The 21,402-nt window shown below is 31.9% G+C and overlaps 3 protein-coding genes across 4 annotated transcripts in view; all 3 read left to right on the forward strand.

The window, feature by feature from the left end:
• Window positions 1-4,545: 4,545 nt before the first annotated feature.
• On the forward strand, window positions 4,546-6,395 carry LOC11431892 (thaumatin-like protein 1b). The gene is made up of 2 exons (XM_003625658.4): window positions 4,546-4,702; window positions 5,578-6,395. The coding sequence occupies exons 1-2, from the start codon at window positions 4,642-4,644 to the stop codon at window positions 6,258-6,260; spliced, it is 744 nt and encodes a 247-aa protein (XP_003625706.3). The 5' UTR covers window positions 4,546-4,641; the 3' UTR covers window positions 6,261-6,395.
• Window positions 6,396-8,376: 1,981 nt separating this feature from the next.
• Window positions 8,377-13,365, forward strand: LOC11427164 (uncharacterized). The gene is made up of 9 exons (XM_003625662.3): window positions 8,377-8,762; window positions 9,622-9,829; window positions 9,939-10,068; window positions 11,181-11,260; window positions 11,353-11,395; window positions 12,039-12,095; window positions 12,228-12,315; window positions 12,765-12,859; window positions 12,944-13,365. Exons 1-9 carry the CDS (start codon window positions 8,639-8,641, stop codon window positions 13,037-13,039), a joined length of 921 nt encoding a protein of 306 aa, XP_003625710.1. The 5' UTR covers window positions 8,377-8,638; the 3' UTR covers window positions 13,040-13,365.
• A 4,951-nt stretch (window positions 13,366-18,316) lies between these two features.
• The window catches only part of LOC11435263 (protein SHOOT GRAVITROPISM 6), a 35,308-nt gene continuing 32,222 nt past the window's right edge, over window positions 18,317-21,402 (forward strand). For both annotated transcript variants that reach the window (XM_003625664.4, XM_039827744.1), the window contains exons 1-4: window positions 18,317-18,509; window positions 18,598-18,688; window positions 18,770-18,824; window positions 18,917-19,048. In XM_003625664.4, the coding sequence (XP_003625712.2) occupies window positions 18,479-18,509; window positions 18,598-18,688; window positions 18,770-18,824; window positions 18,917-19,048 (309 nt within the window). In that variant the 5' untranslated portion in view covers window positions 18,317-18,478. The remainder of the gene's footprint in view (window positions 18,510-18,597; window positions 18,689-18,769; window positions 18,825-18,916; window positions 19,049-21,402) is intronic.

Consider the following 21,402-nt stretch of genomic DNA (forward strand, 5'->3'; position numbering starts at 1 on the left):
AATGAAATTGTGTTCTTATAGAATACAGACTCAAAGATATTAAACAAGTTTATGAAAGTTGTTTTCACTTACGGCAATTTGTTAATGAAAGTTGTTTTCACTTCAAAAAAAAAAAAAGACTAACTCAAACAATATATATTTGTAGCATAAACATTTCAATAAAGTTCTCATATATCATCAAACATTTCAGTTTAATTTGTATCCACACCATTTTAATTTACGGCAAACAACTCTTAACTCAATTAATGGTTGATAGCAAATAAAACTAAAACTACTCTATTAAAGATTAGGTTAAACTGCACTTTTTACTCCTATGTTCTAAAATGTTGCAATTTTGGCCCTCTATTAAAAAAAATTGCAATTTTGGCCCCTTTCATCCAAAAATTGCTGAGAAGACGTCACGTGTCCCAAAAAAGGGGTCATAATCGCAACTTTTTGTAAAGATAAGGGGTCAAAAAGCATATTTCCCTTATGTTAGGAGGTCAGAAGAGTATATTTCCCTAAACATATGGGGTCACTTTTGCCATTTTTTTTAATAGGGGGCCAAAATTACAACATTTTGAAACTTAGAGGACGAAAAATGAGGTTTAGTTTAAAAATTATCAATGAAAAGCAATCCCAATAATACAACCTCATATATCCAATATGTGCAAACATTGAACTTCATAGATCTAATAGAATACACAAAGTAAACACATGTCTCAGCTGGCATTTCTCGACCAATTAGATGAAGAAGGTGAATAGAAACTAGTTCTTTTGAGTCTCACAAAAGTATTCAGATTAACAATCATCTCAAAGCTCTACACACTTTAAATAAATTTTAAATCAGTTTTTAACTACTCATGTTTGCACTCACTCATTTAGATAAAATATCACATCTAATATTTTTAAAGACAATATAACTTGAATACATGTGTCCGAGAAGGAAAATAATTGAGTAGTATCCAACAAACATATGTATGTATGAGGCATATAATGATTTATGAAATTCAGTTTTCAACTTTGATAAATCATTGTCATCAATCAAACAAAGAGTACTACAACGGCTTAATTACATTTTTGGTCCTCTAACTATTTAGTTGGTATCGGATTGGTCCTCTAACTAAAAATTGATTTATTTTGGTCCTCTAAGTTTCTCACCGTTACTACATTTAGTCATTTCTGTTAGTTTTATTCAAATAAACGTTAGGATTTGTGTTATATGGGTACCTGACCTCCTATTTCACACATACATATGAACCATAACAGTTACCAATAATATCCGTCACTATTTAATCATAATACCTTAACAAGGAATAGGACCAAAATGATGCTAATAAATAAAGTTAGAGGACCCACATAACACAAACCCTAACATTTATTTGAATAAAACTAACAGAAATGACTAAATGTAGTAACGGTGAGAAACTTAGAGGATCGAAATAAATCAATTTTTAGTTAGAGGACCAATCCGATACCAACTAAATAGTTAGAGGACCAAAAAGGTAATTTAACCTACTACAATAAAATATAGTATGAAACCTTTTAGAAACTCACGGTTAAAATTACCGGTGATCGGTCTCAAACAAAGAAGGGCTTAATAATTTACATCAGATTTTCAAAATGCCTCATTAATCAAAACATACTATATTTCAAATCAAGTAAATCAACAATTTTCAATATGATTATGCTAGCTCAAATAATTAACCAGGAAAATGCACCCAAACACATGATTGTAATTTACACAAATACATTTAAATTAAGGACAGGTAAAATGGAGTAGATAAAACCTGTGTGAAATATCCACAATGTAATTTTCTACAACTTATTCGCCATTCTCTTCAAATCAAAGGTTCACCACCTCTACATGATGATTGATAAGTGTCAGAAAATAGTATTTCAAATGATTATTTATGGTACGTTTGTTACTTGTTTCAAAAGTTATTCAGGGAAAAGCCGAGAGAAAAGTGATTATTGACCTATTACGCTTTATTAATCTTACTCTACCCATTTGTGTAGGAATTGAGTGCCAAAACATTAAGCAAGGACCAAAAAGAACAAAAGTGGGCAAAAGCTACTTCGCCTGGCGAGCAGAAATCCTGCCAGGCGAAATATTTCGCTAGGCAAGCAGTTCCAGAGAGTTGGAAAAACAGGACAAGAACACTTCGCCATGGCGAGCAGAAATTCCGCCAGGCGAAATATTTCGCCAGGTGAGCCAAATGGCGAGCAGTTCCAAAGAGTTGGAAAAAACAGGACAAGAACACATCGCCATGGCGAGCAGAAATTCCGCCAGGCGAAAAAAGGCGATTTCATCTGATTAGAGTGACGTGGCAGAAACCCACTGGCAAAGACATCTCATTTCGCCACGGCGAGCCAAATTTCGCCAGGCGAAAAGTCACTTTTCAGCATATGTATAAAAGCTCATTTTAGAGAGAATAATCATAACATAAGCCACTTTAGGAAGAGAGAAAACAGGGAAAACACAGAGAGAACTTCAATGAGCAAGGGGCACAAGGATTGAAGGGATTCACAAGATCATTGAGACATCATGGCTTGCTTCCATTCCATCTCTTCTTTTCTCCTTGTAAGGTTACCATGACAATGAGTAGCTAAACTCTTTTTGTTGGGATTAAATGTAGTTAACTCTATTAGTATGTATTCCCTTTGATTTGGATATTGTGTGATTCTAAATTATCTTAAGATATTGATGTTATTCTTGCTTTTCATTTCTATCCTATGGATTTGAATTGTTATTGAAAAATACTTTTTGAATCTAGTTGAGAATAATCTTCTATTAATGCTTAGGTTCTAGACATGGAACTTAGGTTTGACAATCACTTTGAAGATTGGAACTTAAAGCTTTTGTATCATTGTATAGTTTGGGAAATCAACTATACAACGATACAATTAACTATTGGAAAGTTTAATAGTTTGGGAAATCGACGATTAGAAGACTCAATAGAAATCACGACATCATTTGGACACGAATGATGTTGTTGAGCAATATGTGATAATATCAATTGATAATTAGAATCCGCAACATTAATCCTAGAATACGTATATGTAGGTTGATGAAGTTTAATCCCAACATAATCATTTCCATGTTAACTCTCATATCTCTTACAAGTCCTTAGTTTATAGTTCATGAGACAAAACAATATTGAATCCTTAGCTCAGAACGATACCGATTGTTGAACGGCTTAGAATATTGCATCAGTCCCTGAGGAGACGATATAAATACTTACTATTGTTTGATGCAAAAATACTACATCAATGATGTAAAGACTCATTCACAACTCCAAGTAACATCATCAAGCTGCTCGTCGTAGGTGACCATTGTTAGAGAGCCAGTAACTACAACATCGACCATGTTGTAGGTTGGTAACAACATTGCATAACCCTTTCCAGTCATAATTCCTTAGATTGTTGACTGCGGATGACTGAAGGATCATAACCTACAAAACAAGAAAATAAAAAGTAAAATCTGAGGCGTGACTATGTCACTGAACTAAGGAATTATCCGCAGAATTGCGCAACTCCCCCAAAGTACAACAGGTTCATCTCGGAGGTAATCATTCCGAGGCTATCAGGACACGAGAAAAATACACAGACTCAATGACTCAGGCACTTAGTATTTTTGTAACACTGAAAGAAGTAGCTTTGAAGAAAAAAAAAAGGTTTGTAACTCTGTTACTTTTTCACGTAATGAAATTGTGTTCTTATAGAATACAGACTCGGAGATATTAAACACGTTTATATTTCCACCACCATCACCACCACCACCATCCATTTGCCAGCATTCGAATCTGAGACATGCAGGTAATGTTTTCACACTATTACCATACACGCCAGGCAATGCCAGCATTGATTCTTCTTTATGTCAATACACACCCAATTAGTTTACCGGTAACCAATTCGTCGGATGGACTCCTCTAAATGTTCACACCAAAGGTGGTCAATGTCTTAGACATTATAATCATTATCCGTGACCCATTCCCATCATTTTAATAATAGTAATAATAATAATAATAACTTTTGAAATATTTAAAATATACAACAATTACATCCAACGGAACATAAAAAAAAGACTGAAATACATTAACTAAATGTATAGTTTCTCATCGACTAGAATTAATTCCAGTCAATTAGACAATGAATCACTTATTTAGCCACCGTGAATAACACCTTAGCGAAAAAAATTCAAGAGGTGTTATATTTTTCTTGGAAGAAGTTGAAAATTTAAAGAAAAAGAGAACACGGGGTCTGAAAATTAATCTTATTATATCACTAATACCGTAGTAGTAGTTAGTTACAAATCATGATAGATTGATAGTGAAGATTATTTATGATGATCATGAATATACATAGTTGCAAATTAAGACAAATTAATCACTCCATAATTAACGGTAGAAACTGAGTTGTTTTCAACCTGATTGGCAGCGCATGGAAGAGTCTACACAGAAAAATGATCGTATACATTCCATTACCAACACGCACCAATATGGCCAATATTGAACCACCACGTACCATGCATCCATGTTGATTATTCAAGCTATGCAGCCTATAAATACCATCACACATTTGAACGAGAAATCGCATCATACACAAAACAAAATTAATACCTCACTCACAACCATTCATCAAATTAAGAAAACCAGCTATATGAATCCTATAATGAATACCCAATTTGCTCTTTGCATTATTTTGGCATTCTCCTTCTGTGGTATGATAACAATTAATCCTTTCCTTTTCCTTTCTAAATTTAATATGCTATGATTTCCATATATTTGATGCATGACTTGCTAGCTTAGCTATCTTCGTTATTTTTTTAATAGGAACTTTATTAGAGAATTTATACTGTTCATTTGTGAAAAACACTAAACAGTTTAGTTTTTTTTTTCTTCTAATAAAACAATAGAAAATTACTTATTTTTTTTCTAAGAAAAACTATGGATAAACTAAAATAACACTAACTATCTGATTCGTGGTTCTTGAAAAACACTTTTAAATATATATGTTTTGAATTTATTATGAACATTGTAACTAAATACATAAAAATACGGTAGGAACGGTAATAATTGATTATTTTCTTTTATTTAGCATATGAACCATGATAATGAATTTTATTTTTTCGGTTTTTTTAATGAAATTATTCAGAAAATCCAAAATAGATATTTAAAAGCAATTTTAAGAGCTACAAAAGGGCAATAAGTGTTATTTTAGTTTAATACTTACATATAACGAATTTAAGATTATAACTTACCAACTTAATTAACTGTTCTTGTACAAATAACTTCAAAAGCATTCTCAATTAATTTGTTCATACACAAACGACAAACGTCTTTAATTTTTTGGGTGAACAATAAATGTCTTATTGTATCTGACCCGTATGATTATTTCTGGCAATAATATTAGAATTAGAAAATATAAATAATTAGACGTCCAGTGCAACATTTAAACATAATAATTATTACCCTCCTAGAAAGTATGTGAGATTGACCAAAAAAAGAAAGTATGTGAGATTACTTTAGGCATCGATTTTTCATAATAAGTCAACTAATCAATATTTTCATGCATGTGTTGCATTGCATCTTGTAGGAGCTTATGGAGCTAAGATCACATTCATGAACAAATGTCCATACACAGTATGGCCAGGAACCCTAACAAGTGCCCAAAAGCCTCAGTTATCAAAAACAGGATTTGAGCTAGCATCTGGAAAATCCGACTCTGTGGATGTCCCATCCCCATGGGAAGGTCGGTTTTGGGGCCGAACCGGATGCTCGAGCAATGCAGGAAAATTTAGTTGCGCCACTGCTGATTGTGGCTCCGGCCAAGTCGCTTGCAATGGTGCCGGTGCAGTTCCACCAGCAACATTAGCAGAACTACACGTAGAAGCCAACGGTGGACAAGACTACTACGATATAAGCAATGTTGACGGGTTCAACGTACCCATGTCCATTGTTCCACAAGGTGGAACCGGTGATTGCAAACCCTCGAGTTGTCCCGCGAATATCAACGATGTGTGCCCGACAGAGTTGCAGATGAAAGGACCTGATGGGAAAGTTGTTGCTTGCAAGAGTGCTTGTGCGGCTTTCAATCAGCCACAATATTGTTGCACTGGAGAATTTAACTCGCCCGATAAATGCAAGCCTACCCAATACTCTGATATTTTTGAAAAGCAATGTCCTCAAGCTTATAGCTATGCTTATGATGATAAAAGTAGTACTTTTACTTGCTTCAAAGGACCTAACTACACCATCACATTCTGCCCTCGAACTTGAAATTCCATATAGCTTTACTATGTGAACTTGAATAAATACCATAGTATGTATGTAAGGAATAAACAATCACATTTTGGTGATTGAATATGCATTGGCTCATATGATACGTGTTTTAATAAAAATTGTCATAAATTATACTGCTTCTCGTATAATTGTTTGTGTGTTTTTTTTTTTTTTTAATTTTATTTAATTGAGTTCTAAGCTATAATTTCTTAGATCCATTAATCAATATTTTTATTAAATATATGGTGCGTGTATATTCATTTGTTTTATTTCTCTTTTCCCCTAATTAGTCTTGTTAGTTAGAGGCTCGTATTTGGCTTCGGTCCTGAATGGCACCGACTTCAAGGAATGTAAAGGAGAACATAAAACTTAGACAAATGATATTTTAACATCTATTTTATGACAATTTTTGTAGCAACTTTCTCTCTCATACTCACATTATTTTTTACTTTATTTCTATATTGTTTTGATTTTTGTGCAAATACCTACTTTTTCTTTATAAATTATGGTTGTCATGTAAGTTGTCAACCAAATGGTTGTTCAAATAACACTCCTCTAAAATTTGAGCAATGATATTTTGACAATCATTTTGGTACAACTTTTGAGACAACTTTGTTGTTCTCTTTTTTCATTGATCAAAATCAATGAAGAGAGAAAAAGGTAGAGAGAGAATAAAAACATAATGTGAGTATGAGAGAGAAAGTTGTACAAAAATTGTACTAAAATGGTTGTACAAATATTATTTCTCAACTTATTACATTGAATGCATGGATGTGAACTTTGCTCTAAGGGTGACCAAACGTCCAAACCATCCATCTCTCGGCATTGTTGGTATGATATCTTCTCACCAAATTCTAATTGGAAATAACTCAATTGGCTTGTAAGCTATTTATAATTTATAACTAGAAAATCACTTGAGTTTCTTTTCTTTTTTGTAAGTGTTAGAGTAAGAGTGTTCGCAGTGTGGTTGGATTCCGTTTTGAGGTTAAAAGTCATCTCCAAGATAAAAAAAAAAACATGCAGTTTGGGTTGGATTGATTGATGCGGTTTTTTTTCGAGACAATACGACCTTTTGTTTCCAACATTAAAATCGAGTTAAAAGGCTAAAGCACAACATATTTCCAACAATATTTTTAATTTCATCTCACATTACAATTTCATTTTCACAGGGCAACCTAAACCAAATAAAAAACATAAACAAAAAGTAACTATACTACATGTAAGAAATGTAAAAGACTAAAATTTTATCATTTTCTATAAATCTCATATGTCATTTTTTAAAACTCGTCTAAAAATACTCATTCATTAAAACTCGTTCAGAGTTCAACATGTCTTTTTCCTTCCAAAACCACACTTTAATACCGAATCAACAAAAATATATCAACTCAGCACACAAAAAGTCTCTTGTTCACATGCATATTAGAAAATTATGTACCAAAGTTATCATTTTACAATTAAGCAACAAATATGATCCTGAAATAAATAAAATGCAGAAGATATAAATGGATCTTAGCGCCAAATTCCTTCATTGAAGGAGGTGTCTATAAAAGCTTGAATTGAGGTAACAATGCAAGCCTATAATAGAAAGTTCATTAGGCAGAAGCAGAGCGTAAGTATTAAATGATAATGCACTTAGAACCATTAACTAAAACAGCATGGATAGCAGTTCTACGACCTTCAGCAACCTTGAAAATAGGGGTCAATATCTGCAAAATTTGAAAATTTAGGGTTAATTATAATTTTATTGCTTTAAACAAAATAGTTTAATATGAAATATGTGGGGAATGATAAAAATTTGTTTTTTTTATTACAAATTGAGTATTTGAAGAACAGTGATTTATAAAATCATGTTAAATAGTGCCGGGTACTAGTTAAGCAATTAAAACAAATAAGTTTTTATTAAAAAGTTTCGTAATTATTATTTGATCAACAATAACAACCTATGTTTTTAAGTAGATCCTTTATTTATAGTTTTTTAACCTTATTCATAGAACACTAGCAAGACTTTTAATTTATTTTTTTTATATATTATTAAATAAAATGTAATCAAAACCATAAATAAAAAATAATTAATTGGTGTTAAAGTTTCCCTCAAAAAAAGTGGTGTAAAACTGTAATTTTAGGTGGAGGTTTTGTTAACTCTTATGAACACACCTTGTACGTAGTAGCAAACAAAATATTTTTTGGGAAGGAATTAATGAATCAGTCACTCTTATTGGTTCTATAATTCCGAATCCTATACATGTAAATTGATTGTAGTTAGCAGCAGCAATTATATTATATGATTCTAAAACAAACACGAATAACTTACTACACACAATGCAACAAAATTGTGTTGCAAACATATTTTAGGGTTCCTTTTCGGCAATACAACAATGGGCAAGAAAAAGATGAAGACGGCACCGATTGATCTTGTTGCCAAACATTCTCAACAGCCAAGAAGTTACCCTCCTAAACGCCGCACTGATTTCTCTTTTTTCAATCGTATTCCTCCTATTGGTATGCTATCATTCTTCTGAATTTCTTATAATTCAATTTCATTGTTTGTTTAGTTGCTTAATCCTGAATATGACTTCTTCAATTGTAGTTGATTATTTGTAGTTAGTTATTCAAAAAACAACCAATTCCAATTGTTTAGATCCCCTTTTCTCCTTCCTTAGCATTTGAGATGATGGTGAATACTTTTTATTTCGTTGTTTCTGTAAACGTAGGCAAGAGCTTCCGAACCATGTTAAATCTTTGTATATGCTCCTACTTTCTTTATGATTTGTTACTTTATTTTCTATCAAAGATCCCAAGGCAATTCAGCGTGTGTGAGTTTTTGCCAACAGATCATACTTGCAAAGTATACCAATACTTGGCTTGATGACAGTTTTAGGGCACTTTGTTAGCATGCTTAATTGTTTGGTGAATATTCACAATGAAATTATATGTAGCATATAGGCCTTTGGTAAGAAGAGTATATCAGAATCAGATGAAGAGTAGTCAAATCACTAGAGGCAGAGGAGGACGACCCAAAAAAACTATAAGAGAAACTATTAATAAAGATCTAGTGATTAATGAGTTGGATAGAAAATTAGAAATATGGTATATGATGATAGACCATTATGGCGTCGGTTGATCCATGCAGCCAACCCCGGTTAGTGGGATAAGGCTTGGTTGTTGTTGTTTGATTGATTTCAATGCTCCAGGGGCTTCTGTTTTTCTTATTTGTCCGGGAGGAAAAGTGTAGAATTGGATATTTTTGTCATAAACAAATAATGAACTCTCTATAACACCTATCCATCATAAGTGAAGTTTGATTGAATTTTATAGAAAGATATGACTGATCTTTCATCTGGCCAATTCTTTCAAACAGAATCCTCACCTGGCTCATCTTCCGGTGAAGTGAGATTGTCCAATGTCACAGCAAACAGTTCGCTGGAGAGGAGAATGACGGTTAAACAATTTTCTAATGATGCCCTGGTTCGATGCAACAACTACCAAGATGGTAGACCAGTCTGTTCATCTGAGTCTTTTGATGTTCGAGTTGCAGAATTGGATTCAGTTTACCTTTCCGGAAACAGGTCTACTCTTTATTGGACTGGCATGCTAGTACAATTAAGTTGACTCTAAGACCTTTCACTTTTTATGTTTGTAAGTGGCTGAAACCTATGATTTTCTGTTTCATTATAGGGATGCTTGTACTAAGATGTCAGAATCTACCCCACGTGAATCATCTGTCAGTGATAACAGTTCTCTTGCTGTAACACCTGGAACTGTTGTATGGGCAAGAACAGCTTGTCAAATGTGGTGGCCTGCTGAGGTATTCGCTTGATATCTTGTAATATTAGTTGTTTACAGAGGCCAATATGAAGTTAATTGGACAAAAGGGTTCATATTTACGGAGCCCACCTTCTCCTTTTGGCATCCCTAAAGGATCACTTTGCATACACTAAACTATCCACCTAATTTTTTTAGTACAAAATTCACAAGCATGTGGATATTGCAACTTGTTCTTATCGTTCAAATTGGATAATCTAGATTTAAAATAAACTGGCTTTTGATTTAACCAATGGAATATATCAGTTTAAGCCTAATGGTATTTTCCTTTTCTCTTTTGAATTGTATTTAATTGAGTAGCATTATGTTAATTAAAGACTTGATGATATAAATACAAGTGAATATCATCTTCATATTGTCTTGGCTGACATTCGTGACAAACTTCCCTTTTATTTACGTGTTTACTCGTTCTAGTCTGCTTCTCTTGCGTGAAGATTTGTAGACAATGTTCTCTCATGGGAACTCTAGAAGTTAAGCTGTGTAAACAGTCATTTTCGTTACTGAAGTGTCTAAATTAAAAGCACATCTTCAAGTGTTTCTTTAGTTAGTCATTTTGGTCATCAAATGTGTCCTTTGTTAGTTTGATCCTCAAATGTGTTTTTTGTTAGTCACTTTAGTACTCCAATGTGTTTTTCGTTAGTCAATTTAGTCCAAAAATTTAGAAAATACAGTGACATCCGGAGATGTATTGGTAATTTTGATACATTCAGGGACTATAATGACAACGCGTCACACATTGAAAGACCAAAATGGTTGTTTACCCAGTTAAATTTAATATTTTGAAAATCTATTTTTGTGTACCAAATTTTTTAAATCTTCAATTTACTAGAGATCGAACTTTTGTGCATAGAATCATTCAATACAAAATTATCCTCCACTTCACTTGTTGAATACTTCTGTAGGTTATAATATATACACTACTGATGCAAGTTGTCATTCTTTTGATGTTGCATTGATGTGTGTTATACTTCAGAATGTTTTGAATCCTCGTCTCTTTGATTCTAGTTGGTAAAATTTATGAATTTGGTCTGGAGCTGATATTTATGCATCACTATTCCATTCATCTATATTCATTTTTAAAAATTACTTTTCCAGATCATGGAAGAAAGCTGTGCATTATCTGACCGTGTTAATGATGGAAATGTTTTAGTGCAGTTTTATGGAAATCATCCTAGGTATTGGGGCATATATTATACTTGGGAGTTTCTTGGATTTACCTAATATCGTCTACTGATTGCATTTTGAATTCTACTTTTTACGTTCACAGTGCTTGGATTGATCCCGCCACAGATATTTCAATTTTTGAGGATGTAAGTTTAATGCTTGTCCTGCACTATGCTTTTGTACATACAAGTTCATGTTCCGCACTATGATTTTGTACTTACAAATTCAGGGTGTTCACTATCTCTTTTTTACATTTTGATAACATGTAAGATCTAAATAAATCCACACTAGAATAGGTGGTTGAAGAATCCCTCATCTTCAACCTCAAAGGAAGAAACAAGAGGGCACAGAAAGCTTTATTTTAACTAAATGTAATTCATATCATCGTATGTGAGAGAATAAATTTGTCCACTTTCGTAGACAACGTTTAATTAGCGTTTGAACAATTTCTGAAGTTATAAATTCTTCTAAGTTCTAACGCGCCTTTTTTTTAAGACTTGGGTTGTTGGATAATTTCGAGGTTGCTTTTGCCTCACAATTCTGTTATGCAGGCTTTAAATTTAACCTTTGTAAAGGAAACAGTTTTATCGCAGTTTGCGTAAAGTATATATCTTCATTGCTAACCCACCCCACACCTTTTTTTTTTTTTCTTTTTTCTTTCTGAGGCATGGGTTGTTGGATAATTTCGAGGTTCTTTATTTCACAATTCTGTTATGTAGGCTGTAAATGAGATAGTTTTATGGTTGTTTGCTTAAAGTATATATCATCATTGTCTTATGTTTATTGCAGTCTTTTGAAGAAAGGAGCAATAACCCTTCAAGTGATTTTCAAGATGCTCTAAAGCAAGTATGTTAAGCATATTTTCGTTACAATAAATTTTACGATTCATCTCTCTCTCTCTCTCTATACATATATATATATGTACATTTTTCCCTCTTGTTTAAATTTTCATTTGTATTCTAATTTATATGATACTAGGCCCTGCAAAGGAAGACACAACTTAGTTCTTGCCAAAATCTGAGTCCTGATAGGTCTACTTACTCCAACCAGCAAGATCGTTCAGCTGGTATGTTCCTGTTTTTTATTTTTATTCCTAATCGTCTTTTGCACAGTGAAGTGGTTTAGAACAGGAAGTCCCATTCCTGAGTCCTATGGGTGCATAAGCAAATGAGAAGAATCAGTTTTATTTCGTGCTTTAATTGAATACTATATTTTTAACCAAAAGTAATATGCATTGTAAGCGCTGTTCAATGCTTGTTTTGTCGAATATCCATAAAAGAAATTGTAAATCCATAACAGTGATATATGATAGTCACACTAAAAGGGTTTTGAGAATCACTTCCTTCAAAAAAGTCTCACATGGGTAGTCTTGTCTGTTACCCACGGATAATGTCATTTGTCCGTGCATGTTTTGGACATTTGTTAGCCTCACTAGATAATTCATAAACCCTCCTAAAATGATTTTCTCTCTGTTTTTCCTTTTGCTTTTTTAATATGAAAGTATGGTTTGAGCAGGTAAATGCACTTCACCTAGCTCGAGCAGAACAATCAACGATTTTCAAGAGAAGCGGAGAGGGAAAAGGGAACGTAAACCCAAGGTTCATTTTGATGTGAGTTGCTAACTCAATACTTATGACACAACCATTACTAGAACTTATTTCTCATTTACATAGAATGAATAAATTCTCTTCCAGGAGGTTACGCATCCAATGAAATCAGAAACGAAGGATAGGCGGTTAAAGATAATGCGGTACCTTGGCCTTGCCCCTCCAGTTGGGTCTCCTTTTTGACCATGATTATGAATGAAGTTGTTAATTTTTCAAGAGGAGTGCTATCAACACACTCTTCTAAGACACTTTTCAACACGCGTTATCTAATTGGTTGAAATTCGAACGGGTCTTACTAAATCATGTAGGTCCCACATAAATTTGGCGGAACCAATCTAATATTCATAGTTGCTTCTATTGTTTTACTTCACACGCCATTACCATAGTAACAACACTTTTTTTCCGGATTATCTACTCTCATTGTTTCATTATATGTAAAAATTCTATTATTCTTATGATGGCATAAAGGAATATCACCAGTTATTATCCAATAAAAGTTGCACTTAGCACATGTTGGGTTTAGTGTGTATTTCAAGACTTTAGAATTATGAAAAAACTATCTCAAAATAAGTTTTTTTTCAGGGAATATCTCAAAATAAGTTAATTTACATAGGATACCTTAGATCTGATAAGAGCAAATAATTTAGATAATAGACAAGGTATGTGCTGTGTTTATTGGTTTAAAGCCGAATGGATCATCTTATGAATATTTATATTTGATTAAAGAAGAAATATCGAGTCAAGAAATGAAAAAGAAAAAAATAAACAAAGAAACTTTGTTTAATTGAATCGTTAATTAAAGATAAGTTAATATTAATTTTATTTTTTTTGGTAATACTATATTATTATTATTATTATTATTATTATTATTATTATTATTATTAATTTGTTTCGATATAAGGAATTCTTTTTTTTTTTTGTTGAAAGAATGTAGGAGTTCTAAATATATCATCATAATATATATATGAAATGACATGCTATTATTTTGGCTGGCAATAAAAAATGGCATGATTCCCGTAAGCTTAGCTCAGTTGGTAGGGATATTGCATATTATATGCAGGGGTCAGGGTTCGAACTCCGGACACCCCACTTCTCCACATTTAATGGTGTGACTCTAGCTGCCATGCTACTTGACCCAAAAAAAAAGAGGATTGGGTGATTTTATCAGGTTCGAAAATAAGAACTCAAATCTAGTAGCTCGATGCCTTGATTAAAATATATATTGAACTAAAAAGAATGTTTATCTATTTGTAAAAAAGAATGTTTATGTAATTCAAGTATTAAAAATTGCTCTTACATTATAGTTTTTTTTATTAAAAAGAGATATTGCCACAAAAAATGTTTACAACTTTAATTCTTTTTTGACTTTTTACAACTATGCACCGATAGGGTGATTTTTCTACATAGATACCCAATCAAATATTACCATGATAGAAAAATGCTTGTTTTTTTTAGAGAAAAATGCTATACACTATAAAATATAGACTCAAACACTATGTCAGTCTTTGTTAATACTTATATTCATAATGAAGAAGTTACTGATAATCGGTTGTTTGATCGTAAGGTAAATATAGTTTGATAAAAAAAATGTTCAATTCGTTAATAAAGTAGACCATATGATAACATTATAAGCTACCAAAATGATCTAAATTTTCCTAGATATCTAAGATGTGTCATATCTGAGAATAGAGACCATTCGAAGAAATTTGAGAAGGATGTCAAGAACCGAAATTCAGACTATAGACATAACATAACACACTAATAATATAAGCATTGTCGGTTAGTTTCTAAATATTGGTTGATGTATCAAATTACATCGAACATGTTTGATTAATATAATGCAGGTATATTTATGTAAGAATAAAAAAATTATGAACGTTCATAATTCACATTTTATTGTATAAAAAGTGTTTCACAGACAAAGTGAATTAGTCATGAAACATTATCTATCAATGATAAAATAGCATGTCTCCTCAATCGCTTAAATCTGTATTATTGGTATTTCACACCAGTCACTGCTTTGAATTATTTTCCAAATATTTAGTCTCATATGTGTGTCTTGTTCAATTTCGGGAGAGTTGTAATAAAGTTACTAATACAAACATGATAAAAAAGACCAAATGACAAGCAGGATGTTGGATCAGCCAAAAGAATAAAGTAAACATGAGAAGACGAAAGGGAACATCAGTTTTTTTATTTATTTTTCCTGATAAAGGGAACATCAGATATTGATGAATCTAGATGATTTATTTTTGCATATTTTGTTTAAATATACTTTTAGTCATGGAAAATATACTATTTTTTAGTTATGTAAAAAAAAATCCTTGCAAATACATCACTTGCTTTTGATTATTGAGATTTTTGTTTTAGTTTCTACAAAATTTGTTCGTGTTAAATTGCAATATTCATTTTAGTTTATGCCAGCGGAGTGACAAGTACTAACATATCTGTCCTCTTTTCTTTTGCGTTTAAATTAAAGATTTCTCTTTTCCTTTGAGAGACTACATCAAATATTTTTCATATCACACAAATCAATTCTAATATGAATAAATTTTGTAACGAAAAAAACAAAACAATGACCAAATGAGAAAGTGGTATATTTTAAAGAATATTATTTTTTCTTGTTAAAACTCCGATGACACTTTACCAATATATATAGGGACATGCTAATCAGTGCCTTTAGAGTAATGGTTAAGGAATTCAGAAAAAGAAAAAGAAAATTTTAAGTTGAAAATACCATTTTTTAGACTTTTGAGAAGTTGAATGCACAAGTTTTAATACGGGATTACTATATTTGTTTTCTTAACCATTGCTCTGAGGGCACTGATTAGCATTTCCCTAAATATAAATAACAAAACTATCGGTGAAAAAAATTAAGCGAAAAAGAAAAGAAGACATATATGTTGGTGCTTGTCAAAATCTCTCTCTTTTTGCGGATTATCTCTAATCTTATTTTTCTAATTTTTTGGTGTAAATTGGGTATTTTTCGCGCGTGCAACTACAGAGATTAATCCTCTGAGTTTTGTGAAACCAAAATGGACGGCAAATTCTGTCTAAGAATTTTAACACTGCTGCATGCTCAAAGTTTGAATTCAAGTTGAAAACTTTTGTTAAGCTATAAGAGACCCGCGACGTCTCATATAAGAGGTATATTTATTTTTCTAGTTTAGCATCAAGTTCTCTCTCTTTATTTTTTTTTTTAGAAAAAATAACTAAATATCTTGATTAAAATTTTATAATTTAAATTATATCTTATTATAATAAATCAGTAAATTATTTTATGCTGATTTTAAAACCATCCTATATCAAAGATAATGATTTTTTTTTTAAAGCTCAATATCTAGTGCAAACACAACTAATATGTGGGATCTGATCCCACCATTTATTTACGGGATCTCATTTAAAGACAGAACAAAACTCTGTATAGATTAGCCTATTGAAATTGACAACATAGAAAACTAAAAGAGTAGCACACTCTAAAGTCCTAAACTAATACCATCTAAGTTAATTTTTTAACTAGAGATATATGATACGATAAAGTTTAAAATTAACTCATCCTATCACATAATGTTGGTTTATCTAACACTTGATTATGACGTATATGATAATCTATCTTAAGATCAAGCTAACAGGGTCCCCGAAACACCAGTTATCATTTCTCTTTATGTGATGGAGTCTCTCTTATCGTGGTCATCAAACTTACCAAAAATATGGTTACCTAGATTATCCAAAGAAGATTAATAATCACTAACACACAAAATTTATGATGTTTAGCACCAATATAGTTCTAATTTTTAATAAATAAAAGGTCATGCTACCTGGTGCCTCTAGGGCACCAGCCGGTTAAGCATACAAAAAAAAGAGGAAATTATTACTAAAAAATAAACTATTTTGATTTTTTAAGGATTAATTACACAATTTTCAATGTAATAATTACTATATAATTTCCTTTTTAGCATATGGTGTCAGGATACCGGTTAGCATTTCCCTTTAATAATCAATAATGTGGTTCCAATGAGCTTAGTTCATTTGGTAAGGGGTAATGCACAATTTGTGCAAGGGTCAGAGTTCAAACCTCAAACACCCTACTTATTCATCTTAAAGTGAATTTCTCCAGCTACTAGGCTATTGACACAGAAGAAAAAAAAAATCAATAATGTGACAACCCAGTGTTATAGTTATCAAAGAAACGATCGTCAATACAAACATAAAAAAAAAAAAAAACAATAATGTGACAACCCAGTGTTATAGTTATCAAAGAAACGATCGTCAATACAAACATATCCATTAGTAAGGTAATTACGTCAATACCCATTAGTAAGGTAATTACGTCAATACTGTTGCAAAAGACTAAAGAAACCAGTGACTAATTGTCAATTCTTGGTCATTGAGATTCACGGTCAATACAGATTTCTATTTAAGGATAGATATTACCCTCACTTTTTTCCTTTCAACCAAACTCAAATGATTGATTGAAGTTTCTCTATTTGGAATTTATATATGAATATTTTTTCTTCTTAACCTTGCATATTATCATACTTTGTCCCTACCAACTGAGTTAAGCTCACGAAAACAATTAAAGAATTATTCTATTCACACTCATGTATTTTTGGTTACACCTAAATTAACTTAAAAGTATACGATAATATCAAAATTGTCCTTTTATATAAATTTTCTTAAAACTTTGATTTCATTCATTGTTACTCTAAAATTTTACCCTCTTTCACATACAAACAATTATGAATGTTCAATCAATCTCTATAGAAGATTAAAGGGTGAATCAAAACATCTTTCATCCATATTCGGTTGCATATAAATAAGTGAATTTCTTCTTCTTTTTCAAATGATGCTAGAGTTTCCATATTTTTTTTGTTGTTCAACGTTGATATGCTATGCATTGTACAACAAAAGACAATTTTTTAATGGTGCAACACACTGAGGTTAACATTAATTTCGAGGTTAAAATTAAGTTTAAGTAGGTTCATGTAAACTTAGTTTACAAAACTTACATAAACTGAGTTTACATTACCTACATAAACTAAGTTTACATGTACATACTTAAAAAATTATGTAGAATCATTAAACAAGGTTGAAGAGGTTAAAACAAAATTTAAATTTTAGTATGTACACTTAAACTCAATTTACATGATCTAATTAAACTAAGTTTAGTATATACGCTTAAACTCAGTTTACATCATCTACTTAAATTAAATTTACATGACTTACTTAAACTGAATTACATATGTACACTTAAACTAAATTTACTTGACCTACTTAAATTAAGTTTATACAATCTGCTTAAACTAAGTTTACATGACTTATTTGAAAATTAAATTTTGTTTAAAAATAATTTTATGATTTTGAGATGCAACCTGGAATGGAATACATGGTGTATTTAGAAAAATTCTTAATTAAATTGATATATTTAATTGAATTAATAAAATGTAAAAAGGAGAATTATTTCCTGTCACGGCAAGGCATAACCAGCGCAGCATAGTGTCTGTTGTGTATGTCCGCGCCGGGGGAGAGAAGAGTCCCCCATTTCTTCATCCTCTATAAATTCTTCATTCATTTATTACTCGCGTTACGGGTATTCCATCATCTTCTTCTTCTTCCATGTAAATGGCTTCTTCAATCTCAATTCCCGCACCAGGTACACTCCTCCTTCTTCTTCTCCAAATTCGCGATTCACTCCATCAATTCCTCTTCCGATCTCTTGATCGCACTTTCTTTTCTTACAGAGGCAATTCAGGTTCTTCTCTCATTACTCGCCGATGATTCTTCATCCGTTCGTAAATCCTCCATGTCTTCTCTCAACGACCTTGCCGCACTGTAATCAATCAATCACCTTCACTTCTTCATTTCTTACTCAATTTCGTTACATTATGATTTTTTTTTTTTGTGCTTTTTCAGAAATCCTGTTCTAGTTCTCGAGTGCTGTGCTGCTGTTTCACGCGGTGGACGTCGAGTGAGTATTCTTCATAGCATTTCGTAAGTTCTTACCGTTGGATTGGATGAAATGATTTTGCTGATAATAGTTTTGTTCTTGTGTGTTTTTAGAGATTTGGAAACATTGCTGGAGTTTTTCAAGTTATGGCGGTTGGAGTTCGAGCTCTTGATGAAAGAGATGTTGATTCTGCTTTTATGGCCAAACTTGCTAAGATTGCTACTTCTGAGATGATATCATCTAAGGTCGTGCTTTAGTTCAACCTATCACATGATTTTACTTTGTGTATCAGATAGTAGTAATCTTAGCTCAAACTCGATTTACTGAAACTGTGAACTGAAATACAATCACACTGAAGTCAATAAATAGGAAATGTAAAGATAGAAGACAAAATCATCATGCTACACTACAGTGAACTGAAGTTAAAAACAAAAGTGAATTTTGCTTTGATCAAAAGGAACAATGAATGATATGGAGGTTTCCTTTGACACTTTCTTAGGCCCAAACATTGGTGTCTGAGATTTGGAAGTTTTGATGACTGAATTTATATCCTTGTACTTAGTTGATTTGGTTTTTCGGTTCATGTAGTAGAAGAGGTCAAGATGATTAAGGCTTTGTTTGCGAGTTTGGAGGAGAAGGGAGGGGAGGACTTTGGGGGTTCATTTTTCTTAAGAATACAAAATCCTCCTCATTTGGGGGAACTGAAAAATTGCACGGAGGAGGGTTTTGGAAGGTTTATACGAATTCTTCAAATTTAATCTATGTTGTTTTAATATTTTTAAAATTAAAAATATATTACTCAAAAGCATTAGTTTATCATTCTCTAAAAAAAAAAAATACTCTTTCAAAAAATGTGAAAGATCTCTCCATTTCCCCCTATATTTCCCACCCCCCAAAGCCCTCAATTCCCCTTCCCTCCAAACTCCCAAACAGAGCCTAAGGATTTTGGAGGGGATGACTATTTTTCCTCTAAATTATGGAAGCTATAATGCAAATTTATGGATGGTGATTTGAATTTTGAAAACCCTCTCCCCTCCACACCTTCACAATCCAAACATACACGAGTAGATCATGCTTATTTATGGATGGTGATTTGAAATTTGAAAGATAGTTTCCTTATAAAGTAACCGTGTGACTCCTGTGGACCAATTTATGAAACAACTTACGTACATGTTAATTCTAAAGCAACAGGTTACAAATAATACAACAACATTAATGACATTTAAGCCTTCTCACTAGATGGGTCGAATATATGGATTAAATGACAATAATTTTCTATCATGTTTAAAAATAGATTGTTTACCACTTATTCTTTGTTAATGGTTTGACCTACGATACAATTTATCGTTGGTTTGCTTTCCCTCTAATTATTAGACTATCTTCTATCAAAGTCTCTTATTATTTTGTATGGTTTTCAACTTGTAAATAATGACCCAGTGTTTGAAATTTAGTTGTTCAGTTTTTCTTAGCAAACTGTTTAGCAGCCATTTCTTTAATTATGCATATGAGCAAATAGTTTTGAGAGTTGAGGGGGAAGTTAAGTGAGTGTGCGAAGAAATAAAGATTTGGATTAAAATAACAAGGGATCTGGCTTTAGACATGTGAAGATTCTGTAGCTTGACATGTGACAGCATGCATCTTAGTTGCCTGGTATAAAATTTTATATTTTAAGACCTGAATTGGATATTAATTTATTAAATGTATACATCTCTGAGTTGAAGGTGTTTTCTAGTAGCCATGGCAATCATTTTACTATAACCAATGATTGAAATACAATTATCTCGTGGGTAGGTTCACTTTTGTTGAAGAATATACTTTATAACTTGCGATGTAAACTGGGAATGTAGTTGTTTTGGTGGTAGTTAAAATCCTGATTTTAATCGTAAAATCCCACAATTTTGTGATTCTGCTTTCTCTCAATGATTAAGAGTATACATAGAATCCTATTTTGGTGGAATTGCCTTTGTTAACCGTTGAATCGTATAACTTACGATCTTTGAAACGTCTCTGCAATTATGCTTATGAGTACATTTAAATTTATATAAGTATTTGATGTATCATTTAAGGTTTTAATTTTCTTTCTTGCGAGCTATTCTTATGAATTGAAATTTACGGAAGTATTTCAAGTGATTTAATGCTTTAATTTTCTTTCTTGTATGTATTTATATGAATATAAACAAGTTTTATGAATTTTGTATAATCTTACTGTTAGTGTCATGATTCCATGATTTATGATTTTACTTCCACTTCCCGGATTTTACGTAAAACTCGATTTACCTTGGATGTTTCATTTTGAATATGAGATTATGTTTTGGACTTGGGACTATATGTTGTTTAGGATTTTGTCCTATTTTGGGTTATCTTCTTCCAGAATAAAATAGGTTTATATTCCAAGTTTGGTTATTTTGGGTTTATATGTTGAACATCAGCATAAACAATTGATACTATACCTCACAACATTGAGATCTTCTTTTCTTTTATTCTGCTTGAGTATCTTAAACCCTTATTACAGGAGTACCGTCGGCGTATTGGTCCACGTAACCATTATTATTATTATTTTAATTAATATTTATTTTAAATGACCATTATTCGCATTGCA

The sequence above is a fragment of the Medicago truncatula genome, chromosome 7 (genome assembly GCF_003473485.1).
Source record: "Medicago truncatula cultivar Jemalong A17 chromosome 7, MtrunA17r5.0-ANR, whole genome shotgun sequence".
Classification (NCBI taxonomy): Eukaryota; Viridiplantae; Streptophyta; class Magnoliopsida; order Fabales; family Fabaceae; genus Medicago; species Medicago truncatula.